The sequence below is a fragment of the Callorhinchus milii genome, unplaced genomic scaffold, assembly GCF_018977255.1.
Source record: "Callorhinchus milii isolate IMCB2004 unplaced genomic scaffold, IMCB_Cmil_1.0 Scaffold3, whole genome shotgun sequence".
Classification (NCBI taxonomy): domain Eukaryota; kingdom Metazoa; phylum Chordata; class Chondrichthyes; order Chimaeriformes; family Callorhinchidae; genus Callorhinchus; species Callorhinchus milii.
Genome location: NW_024704744.1, coordinates 14,860,224 through 14,872,470, shown reverse-complemented (window position 1 = coordinate 14,872,470; position 12,247 = coordinate 14,860,224). Strand labels below are relative to the sequence as shown.

The 12,247-nt window shown below is 39.0% G+C and overlaps 1 protein-coding gene across 8 annotated transcripts in view; it reads left to right on the top strand.

Annotated features, from left to right (window-relative positions):
- LOC103187116 (kinase D interacting substrate 220) overlaps positions 1–9,041 on the top strand; it is a 70,786-nt gene extending 61,745 nt beyond the window's left edge. For all 8 annotated transcript variants that reach the window (XM_007906468.2, XM_007906467.2, XM_007906474.2 and 5 more), the window contains 4 exons: positions 2,277–2,414; positions 4,152–4,250; positions 5,569–5,817; positions 6,291–9,041. In XM_007906468.2, coding sequence (XP_007904659.2) covers positions 2,277–2,414; positions 4,152–4,250; positions 5,569–5,817; positions 6,291–7,667 — 1,863 coding nt within the window. In that variant the 3' untranslated portion in view covers positions 7,668–9,041. The remainder of the gene's footprint in view (positions 1–2,276; positions 2,415–4,151; positions 4,251–5,568; positions 5,818–6,290) is intronic.
- Positions 9,042–12,247: the final 3,206 nt, after the last annotated feature.

Below are 12,247 nucleotides of genomic sequence, written 5' to 3'. Positions count from 1 at the left end.
CACTGAGCTACAGGACTCCAAGATAAACCCCGTATAAACCCAGTTTAAGATGGAATCTGAGGATTTTCCTGAAATCTTTTACACCCTTAAAAGTGGTTTGGGGGTGGGTTGGGGTTGAAAGATTGCATCTGCAATTCCTGTGTAATTTAAAATGTCATAGAGGAGCCATTAAACTTCTTTCATATAAGAAAAGCACAGAATAAATTCCAGAATGCATCAATATTACTGAAAACAAAACCAAAAGCAAATTTGATTGCTCTTAGTGAAATAAGTTGAAGATGTAATCTGTAGAAATTGGTTGAGATAGATAAAAGGTCTTTTAAGACCCTTACAGCCAGCTGTTTGTTTGGCCTAGATATGATGAACTCAGGACTATCCCAACAGTATCCCACTTCAACTTCTTTCACTAACTAAGAACTATTACACCATTTTGCTTTCACTTTTGTTATCAGTGCTGTCCATAAATTCTGGAATTCATTTTCTGCTTTTATTCATTAAAAAAAATTAATCACTCCTCCATTTCATCTTAAATCACATAGAAATGGAACAATTGTTATTTTCTCAATTCAGATGGGTCATAAATGTGAAGTACATTTTTAATTTTGGTGCTAATGTTACTGCAAAATCTGGTGGGGGAACATTCAATAATGGCGCCAACCCGCAGAACAAGATTAAAACTGTATTCCGAACAAAACCAAGGTCCCGTCTGCCATTTCCGGTGAACGTTAAAGATTCCATCACACTATTTGAAAAGAGAAAGAGTCTTTCTCTGCCCTGGTCAACAGTCCTCCAGACAACATTGGTCATGACTGTTTGTGGGTCAGGCGGGCACACATTGGATGTTGCCTTTGCCTACAAACACACAGTCACTATATTTTACAGTAAATCCTGTTAAGGCTTTATGGTATTTCAACAACGTGATACAGTGCTGTATAAAATGCTTCTCCTCATAGCTAAGTCCCTTCATGTTATTAATCCAATGAACCGTCACTATATCCTACCTAACTTCTGATGTCTAAAATTGAACACAGTATTATGAAAGAGAGCTTGAATAGCACTCTATATGACTTGGAGAAGCACTACCTTACTTTTATATTCCAGATCTTTTGCAATACAGGACAACATCCAGCTTGCCTCATTAACTGCTTTCTGCAATTGTGAATTAGATTTTAATGATCTATGAGCTTGAACCCCGAGATTTCTCTCCTCATTTTGGCAAATTCATTTTCACAATCAGATTGGTGGGATGATAGTTCCACATTTCAAGTCTCCTAACACAAATGCATGGCATTTCAGTGCAGAATCTCAGAGTGACCTGGTGTAAGAAAGTTGTGAAAGCTGAGAGTTGAGTTTCAAACACCCAAGTTTGGGAGAATTTATCAGAAATTATTGAATTATCCTGATACGTGGCTTAACTTGGTACTGGTCTTGGATCGGGCATACATACCAGCTCCAGAGGCATATTTCCCACATTTTAACCCAACAGTATGTATTTGTTCTGTCCTCATAAGGGAGCTCTGTACCACAGCAATGTGACTTTGTTCTGATTTCCAACAGCTGGTATCCTTGTAAACTCTCCAACTCAGACTGCCAAGTTAGTGCCAATCTGGGGCAGTTTGTATTATGGATGTTTCCCATTGAGGGCCATATGGCCTGGTTCTCAGCTGTAGTTTCTATGAGAAATTGGTTGAAATGGCCAAAGTTCATTTAAGATCCTTACAGGCAGCAGAGGAAAAATGTCTACCCAATTAGTTTGGCCTTGATATGTACTCATTGTTCTATCCAGCAGTTCTCCACTTCAAATTCTTCCACCAACAATGACTGATGAAACCTTTACTTTCAGTTTGAGTTTCAGTGCTGTTAGTGCATTCTGGAAGTCATTTTGTGGTTGTATTTTTTTATAAATTGAATGGATTTAGCTTTATAATTGTATATTTATTTAATGCTGTTTAGCTAAGAAACTTGAATTGTATAGAGAATGGTTAATACAATTCAATTGTTTTCTTTCAACGTGCCTGCGATGTAGAATTAACAAGTGTGCTGCTTCAGTATTATAGCATGAATGCTTCTAACATTGAAACTTTAAGCATGCTTGATATTATTATTATGATTTCTTTAATTAACAAACTTATTGCACTAATGATATTACCCAAATAACTGTGCCTTCAATGTATAAATTTTTTGCAGATTCTAATTTTGTTTCCTGCAGATAATCTGGGCTTTCCCAACACAGTCTCTGCTGGTAAAATCATTGTTTTAATGTTTTTTGCCAATAGGTGACCACCTCAGTTGCACCAGTGTCCACTGCTGCTCTACTCAGTTCAATGAATGTGGATGGTATCTGTGCAAAAGTTAAACAATTGGAAGGACTTGATCAAGCTATGCTACTCCAGTACGTTGCCACTATTAAGAAGGTAGGCAATTCCAACAACAACAAACAATTGTATTTATACAGCACTTTCCACATCCAGAGGACATCCCAAGCTCTGGACATTTGATGATTTGCATCCGAGCTGGGAGTTGGATTCAGGAGGGATGGGGACCAAGGTGGGTGGGGTTGGACGGTGGGGCTAGATTATTAAGATGGGGTCAAAGAGGAAGATCTTGAGATGGATCTTGAAGGGAAGGGGCGAGGCAAAGGGACTCTTGGATGGAGTTCCAGAGAGAGGGGGCAGATAGGCTGAAAGTTCGACTGGTCAACAATGCTCCAGTAAAATTGACCATTCATTTCATGTCTGTGGGATGTTGCTGCACACAAATTGGCTGCTGCTATCGCTCACAAATACAGTTACTCCACATCGTAGTATGTCCTGTGAAGTGCTTTGGAACATCCTCCTTATGTGAAAAGTACGATACCAAATGCAAAAAATATTATTGAAGCTTTTGAGACATCCTGCCAAAATGTAAGTGTTGTATCAAATGCAAGGATTATTATTTTTATGGTTACTTTATGATGCAAGAATAGTTTTTGTACTGTTTAGTGCAACATGATTCACCAGGATTGTCTAATGTTTCTTGATTATTTAATTACATCATTAGATGACAATATCATTTTTATCATTGGAAACTATTTAGAAAATATCATTGCTGCTGTTGTAAATTATGTGCAAAGAGTTTAATTTTTCTTTTGAAAGATTTATATCGTCAGACCACTCCAAAACCCATTGCTCTTTAAGTATAATACCTTGTGTTATTATATATTATATATTGTATTATATATAATTATATTATATTGTGCTATTATATTCAATATTAATAATAATCGATAATACAAAGCCTTCCATGGCCTCGCCCCACCCTACCTCTGCGACCTCCTAACCCCCTACCAGCCCGCACCCTCCGCTCAGCCGGCTCTGGCCTGCTCCACGTCCACGACCCACCCGCCCCACCATTGGCGGAAGAGCCTTCAGCCACTCTGCCCCCAACCTCTGGAATTCCATCCCCCAATCACTCCGCCTCGCTGCCTCCTTAGCCTCTTCCAAGCCATTGGTCAAAGATAACACAAATTCCTTCTTTCTCAAGATGGACAGCAGTCAGTGTAAAACGTTAGCTGATATTTTCAATATATTCATTTACATTTGTGTGACACTCACTGAGTACCAAGTTAGAAAATATTAATTTTGAAGTAAATAGTTATTGCTAATATTGCTTTATTTAAAATATACGGTATAACCAGGCATTATATTATAAAAGCTATCATTTTTAAAAAAATACGTATAAGGTCAGTTTTAGTTTATACTTTTACATGATCTGTGCAGAACATTGAAGGAGATATCCAGCAATTCTTGCATTTGATATAGCGCCTTATCATGTCATTGAGACGTCTTAAAGAGCTTCACAGAATATACTATAAAGTGATTTGACTATATTTTGTGGATGAAACACGGCAGCCAATTGCGCACAGCGGTGTCCTGTAAACAGTCGTGGATTGAGTGACTTTTGTTTAAGGTATTATTACCCTTTATTAATTCATAACCCTTTATTAATTCATGACTGTATATTGAGGGAATCATTTAGAAATCTCACTAACAGTTGATGTTTACCCAAATTGTGTGCACAGTAATATGCAATATATAACTTGCTCAAGGATATTTTACATTACGCATTTATTTTTATACAGATTTGTTACTTGAAATTTTTTTTTATTTTAGGCAAACATTAATGGAAGAGTATTAAATCAGTGCAATCTGGATGAGCTGAAGAAAGAATTGAACATGAATTTTGGTGACTGGCAGCTGTTTAGAAACATGGTAGGACCAATTGTTTGTTTCCTTAACAGTCCAGTGACCCCTCAGTACTGCACTGGAATATAAAGTGAATTTATAAATTTGCCTTAATGAAAGCTTGAAGGAAAGGAAAATTAAACTGAAGACAGGCATACACGTATCTTTCTTACCACTGAGAAGTAAGGGTAACTGGCCCATAGAGGAAACTGCACAGCAGTTAGTTATTTTAAGAGCTACTATGTATGTAAGTCATTGGTACAATTGAATAAAATTTTATATACAGTGACATCATCACCATCATTCCTCGCTGATATTAGAATCATAGAATCTTACAGAAGGAGAGCATTCGGCCCATCGTGCCTGTGTCAGCTCTTTGAAAGAGCTATCCAATTAGTCCCACTCTCCCCCCCACCACCCATCCACCCCATAGCCCTGCAAATTTTTCCTCGCTCAGTACAACATAGAGTAACTTCGCTAGGTATATTTCAGGAAGGCTCTATTAATTTTTCAAAGAACCAATGCCTTATTGGGTTTATATCACCAATGAAAGACCTTCATAACTCATAACAAACTTATAAAAATGTCCTTGCTAAATGGACTTCATTTTGTTTTAACTGCAACAAAATGCTAATGCTTGAGACAATTATGTTATTAAAGTGTTAATAGAATTCTTAAATTATACAGCACAAAGATTTTATGTGTAGCTCTTTGTAGCTGTGTAGAGTATCCTGAATTATAGCAGCTCAGCAATTGGAAGGAGCCTTTTGCTAGGTGGAGCTGAACATACAACAAGGAGTTCTTCAGAAATGAAAAAACCTAAAGAAGAGGAATTTGCTGTGCTGAAGAAAAGATCCCTGAAGTTTTACTTGCCTTTTTTAATGTCGCGAATGAGCCTATGTACTCTGTAAGATGGTGATTTTATCCTACAACATAGGAATTACTGGATGAAAAAAGACCAAGGTCCATCCAGTCTGTCATCAATTCTGGTAGTCATGTACTACAATAGTGGAGATGTTGATAGCAATTAATTCTGCATGGATTTGTTTACTAACACAGTGGAAAGCTTTGGGAACCATCGATCCAAAGTTTCTTAGTTCTTCCAAGCATATTCTCAAATTACTCATATAATGTATCCCAAAATACTATTTTCTAAAATTAATCTATCTAATTTGCATTTGAGTTAATTGACACTATCTTTGATATGATAAGACTGATGAGATAACTAATGAAATGCAGTTGCTCCAGTAAAGCAAAGAGTATCAAATTGTACCTAATGCTTCAATATGTTGCATCTCATTAGGAACATGAGTAATCACTCTGTTTTTGTGCAATGTTTTGATAGGTTTTTGAACTGCGTCATTTGGAAACCCAGGCTGTTCAAGAAGAATCAAGAACAACTTGTGATCACAGTAATAATGTTCAGACACAAAATGATCGTTCTCGTCATCTTCCACCAAACAGCGATCAATCAAGCAACACTGAGGTTCCTGGAAGCTCCTCACAAGAAAATTACTGCTTAAATTTTAGTTTTGAGGAGCTGAGGGCTGTGGGTATTGATGAACCAATACAACATACCAATCCAACTTGGCAGGTTTGTGTTGCATTCATTCAGGCTCTTCCACAATGGATGCCTTTACACATGTGGGAAATGAAAAGTTGATTCACATTGCTCCAGTGTAGTGCCAAATTCAAAGCTATGTTTTTTCTCACATGTATATTGGTTTATTGATGTACATGCAGAGTTTCAGAAAGGTCCAAACATCAAGTAAATCTTAATTAAATGTTTCAATAGTGCATGAAAAAATAAGTTTGGAAATCTCCACAGAAAGTTTTGTTAAGTCGTTCCAGTTGAAATAAACTGATTGTAGTGAATCGTATAGATGCAATAAAGGAAGCTTGTGTGGTTTGGGCCCGAAAAAGTAACGTAACTATGGTAAAATCTGCCTGAATTTAACAGCTGTTAACCACCTTTACATTTTAATATGGTATTTAAGTACATTGATTTACAAATTAATTACTGTATTTAATAGAAGTTTGTATTCCACCCATTTTTGTTTTACACAGCCTCCCAGAACACCAAGTCTTTCAAGTATCAACTCTCAAGAATCTTCCAATGATGTCTCGAGGCTCACTGATAAACAGCAAGCTGAGTATAGAGATGCTTATAAAGAATATATTGCGCAAATGTCCAATATCGATGGACCAACTAACTCCAACACTGACAAATCTAACGTGACTTCATCTCATAGCTCTGGTAAACTCTTTGGAGCAAAGAACACAACAGGCACTCCCCTCCATCCCACTTTGGAACAGGATTCAGATGAGAAGCAACATGAAGATAAAAAATTGTTTTCAGGAAAGAGAGACACAGTGCAACGTGGAGGCAAGCCTTCTGTAGGTGACCTTGGAGACTACACATCATCCACTATTTCTTCAACATCAGATGTATCTCCACTGGATCCTATCACTGAGGAAGATGAAAAATCAGACAGTTCAATGTCCAAGCTCCTCTCCAAGAAAAAGTCTTCGGAGAGAATGAATATATTTCAAGGAGCAGACCTGACGAGAAAAGGCTTACATTATCAGAAACTACCCAGTGATGAAGATGAGTCGGGTCAAGAGGAATCCGATTATATTCCACTTCTTAAAGATGGGAAAGGCAAGAACGCAGAAGGGAAATCAGAAAAGCAAGCTAATTCCTCTGAATCCAAAACCGAGGCTGCCAAATCCTTGATCAAATCAAAAGAATACCTCTCCGATGGAATGCTCGACAAGAAAGATTCATCTGATTCTGGAGTCAGGTCCAATGAGAGCTCCCCCAACCACTCTCTCAATGATGAAATAGAAGAGAGTCAACGAGAGAAGACAAATTTGATACAACTAGAGGATAACCCATCACGAGAAAAGAGAGGTATACCTAACAGTTTAAGTGGCCTTCAAGACCCAAGTATTGCCCGTATGTCTATCTGCTCTGAAGATAAGAAGAGCCCTAGTGGTTCTACCTCTGAATGCAGTTTGATAGCCAGCAGTCCTGAAGAGAATTGGCCCGTTCCTCAGAAGATGTTTAACATCAACCGCACAGCAAGCACTGAGACCCTGAATAACAACAGCAATCCTTCCAGTAGGGCTCAGAATGCAGGTGAGGCTGAGAGCAAAGAATTTATGGAAATAGCCGATGACCCTGAGCACTTAGAAAATAATGGATCTCGAGTCATTATCCATCCAACGGCAAGCTCAGCAGTGGGCAAGGCATCAGCACAGAATGATACATATGCAGCTTCGTTCAAGAATGACAATCTGAGAGGAATAGGTGTTAAGCGTGTCTTGTCGTCTGTCGCCTCATCGAATTTCATCAAGCACTCGAAGAGTACCGTCTCCTCTGAGGCCCATGTGGTTGGTTCCAGTGATGCTTATGGAGAAGAGCGGGAGAGCATCCTGTAAAGAAAACACACTTATTATGGAAGATTTGTCAGTTTAGTAATGTCAACTGAAGTCGTTGATGTAAGATTTGTGCGTTCTGTGTTTTCTCCAGGTTACACTTTTTAAACTTCAATTTACACAGTAACACATGCTTAAATCTATAAGTATTGAGGTACTTCTACCAAGGAGATGTTCTATGTTTTAGTAATATAGTTATAGCACTGTTTATGTTTGTTTTTGTGTGTTGTGATTCTGACAAGTAATACTTGTGATTGAAAATGTGTGTCATTTTGATGTTGTTTGTGATGATGTAACTGGTGACTGACTGCTGTGTTGAGTATTTATTGCACTAAGTGTTTTGGTTTCAATGTTGTTAAATCTTGTATTAAATAATAGCTATACTTATTCAGTGATAAAATGATTGATTTGTTCTGTAATGTTGTTTATGTGAATCTTGCACTTTTAGACTTGAAACGTAAAGCCTTGTGTCCAAGCTTTCATCACATCCCTTGTCTATACTAACTCCCTGCTCGCCGAACTTTCCAACTCTTACCTCCAAAAGCTGCAGATTATTCAGAACTCTGCAGTTCGAGTCCTCTTCCCCTCCAGGCTCAAGATCCTCATCCTCACTTTTAAAGCCCTGCAAAGTCTTGGCCCATCCTACCTCTGTGACCTCCTAAAACCTTACCAACCCACCCCTCCCTCTGCTCAGGAGGCACTGGCCTGCTTCACGACCCCACCCTGCCCATCCTACCAATGGTAGTTGGGCCTTCAAAGTTCAAGCCAATTTTATTGGGGGATTGTTGACCAGTTTGACTTTCAGCCTATCTGCACCAACCCTCTGGAACTCCATCCCAAGTCCCTTCGCCTCGGCCCTTCCCGCCCCTTCAAGATCCATTTCAAGACCCTCCTCTTTGATCATGCCTTTGATCATCTTTTGACCCGCCCCAAAACTCTTGCCCCTCCCATCCTCTTAATCCAATCCCCGGGTCGGTTGCAAACAATCAACTGTCCTGTGCCTTTGGACATCCTCACAATGAGAGGCGTAAATGTAAATCGATGTTGTGTATACTTCACAGTTAAATATTTTATCTATCAGTTTGTTACCAATGTGGTTAAAATATTTTGATATACTCTTTATCTCATTTTCACTTCAGTACTAGATTGAATTGTTAATGTAACATTGTCTTAATGTTAAAAGCTTTAATATATTAATCTAGATGTGTGCATTGTGATCTTAAAAAAGCTGTTTCCATTTGTGTAACTATCTGTTGAAATAAATGGTTGTGGTAATAATACTTCTGGTATTTTGTTAATTTGACTCTGGTTGTGGTAATAATACTTCTGGTATTTTGTTAATTTGACTGTGGGAACTTATTAAAGTTTAAAAAGGTTTATATTGAACCAATTGCAATTATACTTTAACTGGTGTGGAGTTGAAGAAGAAGAATAATAACAATAATTCTTGCATTTGATATAGTGCTTTATCACGTCTTTGAAGTGTCTCAAAGCGTTTCACAGAATATACTGTAAAGTGAATTAACTGTATGTTTTGTGGGCCAATTGTGCACAGTAGGGTCCCACAAATAGTCGTGGATTGAGTGACAAAATAATTTTTTAAATTTTTTTTGAAGGGATTATTACCCCCGAAAAGCATCTGCCAATCCACAAACAACCGGGTTCCTACTTACTGCTAAGTAACAAGCGTGTGGAGTAAGGAAACTTGCAAATGTTTCTCGCTGCCTGGAATTGAACCCAGGTCTCTCGCTTGTGAGGCAAACATGCCAATCACTACGCTATAGGATCTATGAATTAGTACTGCACCAGTTTTTACTGACTAGGCCATTCAGAAGAGCTCAGTCGCCCATTCGAATGAATTATGTTACAATAGCTCCTGTGAATGTACCAGCCAATTTGACAGATCCTCTCCCTCATTCCACTTTCACTCAAAATAATTAAAATGCTTCAAATTACTGCCTTTTTTCCCTCTTGTATTTAAAATAAAGTTCTAATTCTCCTCAGTTTTACATAGTACAAGAACAACTTGAATTTATATAGCTTCATACTGCATTCACCCAGGGTAGCGTCCCAGAGTAAAACATCCCCAATGACAGTCGTACGGAAATGTGCGAGATTGGTAATCGCGCAGGGCTGCTTAGAATCGATACACTCAAGACTCGGAGACCAATGGTCGTTTAACAGAGTTTATTAAGTTTCCGAATATACTTGAAAATATACTGATCAGTACAATGTTAGGTTAAAGGTTATTCAGTTAGGAATGCCAGGTTCAGGAATACCCGATTAAAACAAGAACGCACTTAAGAGTCAATATGGTTAACAAATACGTTCACAGTCGACTATCATAATCATGATTAGCCCGACTCGCTCGCAACACTAATTTATGAGGAAATCATAGCATCCCGATCGCGAATACTATCTAAGAAAAGTGTACTAATAATAAAATCAAGATTAACACAGTGGGTACAAGAAGGAAGGTGTGTCATGTATGGATGCATGAGTGTGCGTATCACTATACTACTGGTAACTAGCAGCCACTTCCGCAGGGTCACGATAGGATACTCTGACAACAAGTCCTGGACAGGTATGCAGTGTGCACTCTGACGGCCCCCGGCTCTTGTAGGCAGGATCTCTCTCTCTCCCTCAGATACTTGGCTCACTCAGCTACTCCTCTTGGAATGTGCATGGTGCCCTTCTCTGGTCGGTCGAGTAATCGTCTTGATGGACGTTCTCAGCCTCTCTCCTCTCCCGAGTCATCCAGTGATCAGCTGGACAGACTGCCTGCTTGCTGGTCTCTGAGTTTTAACTCAGAGTCCGTGTGGCTCTTCCTCCTTCAGCTCTCCTGCTCGTCCTCCGAGGAGTCGTTCTCAATCTTGAGTTTCTGTGGTTTTGGTCGGCGAGGTCAGCCCTTTGCAACAGTGACCACAGACCTCCTCCTCTATTCTCTCCCCGATCCAAGACAACTTCACTCAGTTTCTAAAAGTACTGACTCTTACAGTTACAACTTTGGACCGTTACTTTCCTTCAGATCTGCTCATCTTATTCTGCACATGGTGTTCATTGTATCGGTACCCCTCGGTGATGGGTTCTCACACATTCCTTTGCCCCTCGTGACTCCTCCTGACTCCTAATCTCCTCATCCCAGTCTTCCTGTCCTGGCCTTGAAACTGTTTTCTGATACGTTTCTTTGTGATGGAAAATGTAACTTCATCCAACTTCTTTGATAGCTCTAAACTATGTCTAACACACACACATATATAGCTATAAATATATAAATAGCTATACCAAATGCAAGGATTATTATTATTAAACTGGTTCGTACCAGCCAGCTGCCCGCTAGGTTCCATTTTACTGCAGACTTCAGGTGTTTTATAGGTCATTCAATTGCCCAATCTCCTTATTAAACGACAGCGAGGACATTACCCATAATCATATGAATCAACACTTATAATCATGATCATACATAACATAATCATCCAGAATTAATCATTATTTACAAGATGCAGCTACAACAAAGCTATTCCCTGTGTGCAACTAAGGACCCAAGTGTTGAGGTAGATTTGTGACCAAAAGGCGAAGTGGCTCCAGGAAAGGAGAGCTCTGTCCTACACTGACCAGTGGCTCAGCAGCACATGGTTAAAAAATGCACATTTTATCCTCACGTTTTCAAACTGCTCTGAATCAAAAAAACGAGTGGAATTGGCAGAGTCAAACCCACAATCTGTGCCAAAAGGAAACACTATCTGGAATTTTTCACTCTACTGTGATCCTGGCTTCAACCTCAGGGATGGGTTTCATGCTGAGATCAATTTGGAAAAACTGTATTGTGAATAGTGAGTGGATTTCTGGATCAGGTGCAGCATGGAACACTTGCCACACAGTTTTCCTGTATGAGGCCTTGCATTAATATCCCCAACATCTGTGTAGCTTTTTTTTTGCTTCCAATCAATGTGAAATTTTTATAATTAATTTACTTTCATATATAGTATTGCCTTTCACATTGGGAGGATGTTATCAACAGCAAAGCCAAAAACAAAGATCACAACATGAGGACATTTGAGCCTGTGTATATATATATATCTATTCTAGCCTTATGCGGACGATTGCTGAGACATGTTTCCATATTACGGTGAAACTTGCCCACTGAAAATTATGACCTATTAATATTTGACTGTCAGTGTAACTATCCAATTGACTATCCAATGGTGGAGCCCAAAGCTGCTTGTAATTGTCATTGGACATGCCAGCTCATGTCAGCGTGCCGGTTACAATAATAATAATAATAGCTTTTGATGTAGCACCTTTATCATGCTGTCCGGACATCTCAACGCGCTTCAAAGGATATACTGTAAGCTCCTGGAATAACTGTGCCCAAGTGACTAGGAATTCAGTAGTAACAGCAGCAACATAGATACAGGGATCCAAATATACAAAGCATCATAAGACTGCACAACAGCCAGAGCAACCCCCCCCCCCACCCTATTCCATTGCTAAACTACAAAGGGTTTCATTCAATCAACATGCAATGGTCTGACCACGGGGGGGCAGAAGAAATCATAACAATGTTCTGGTCCCTGGAGGAA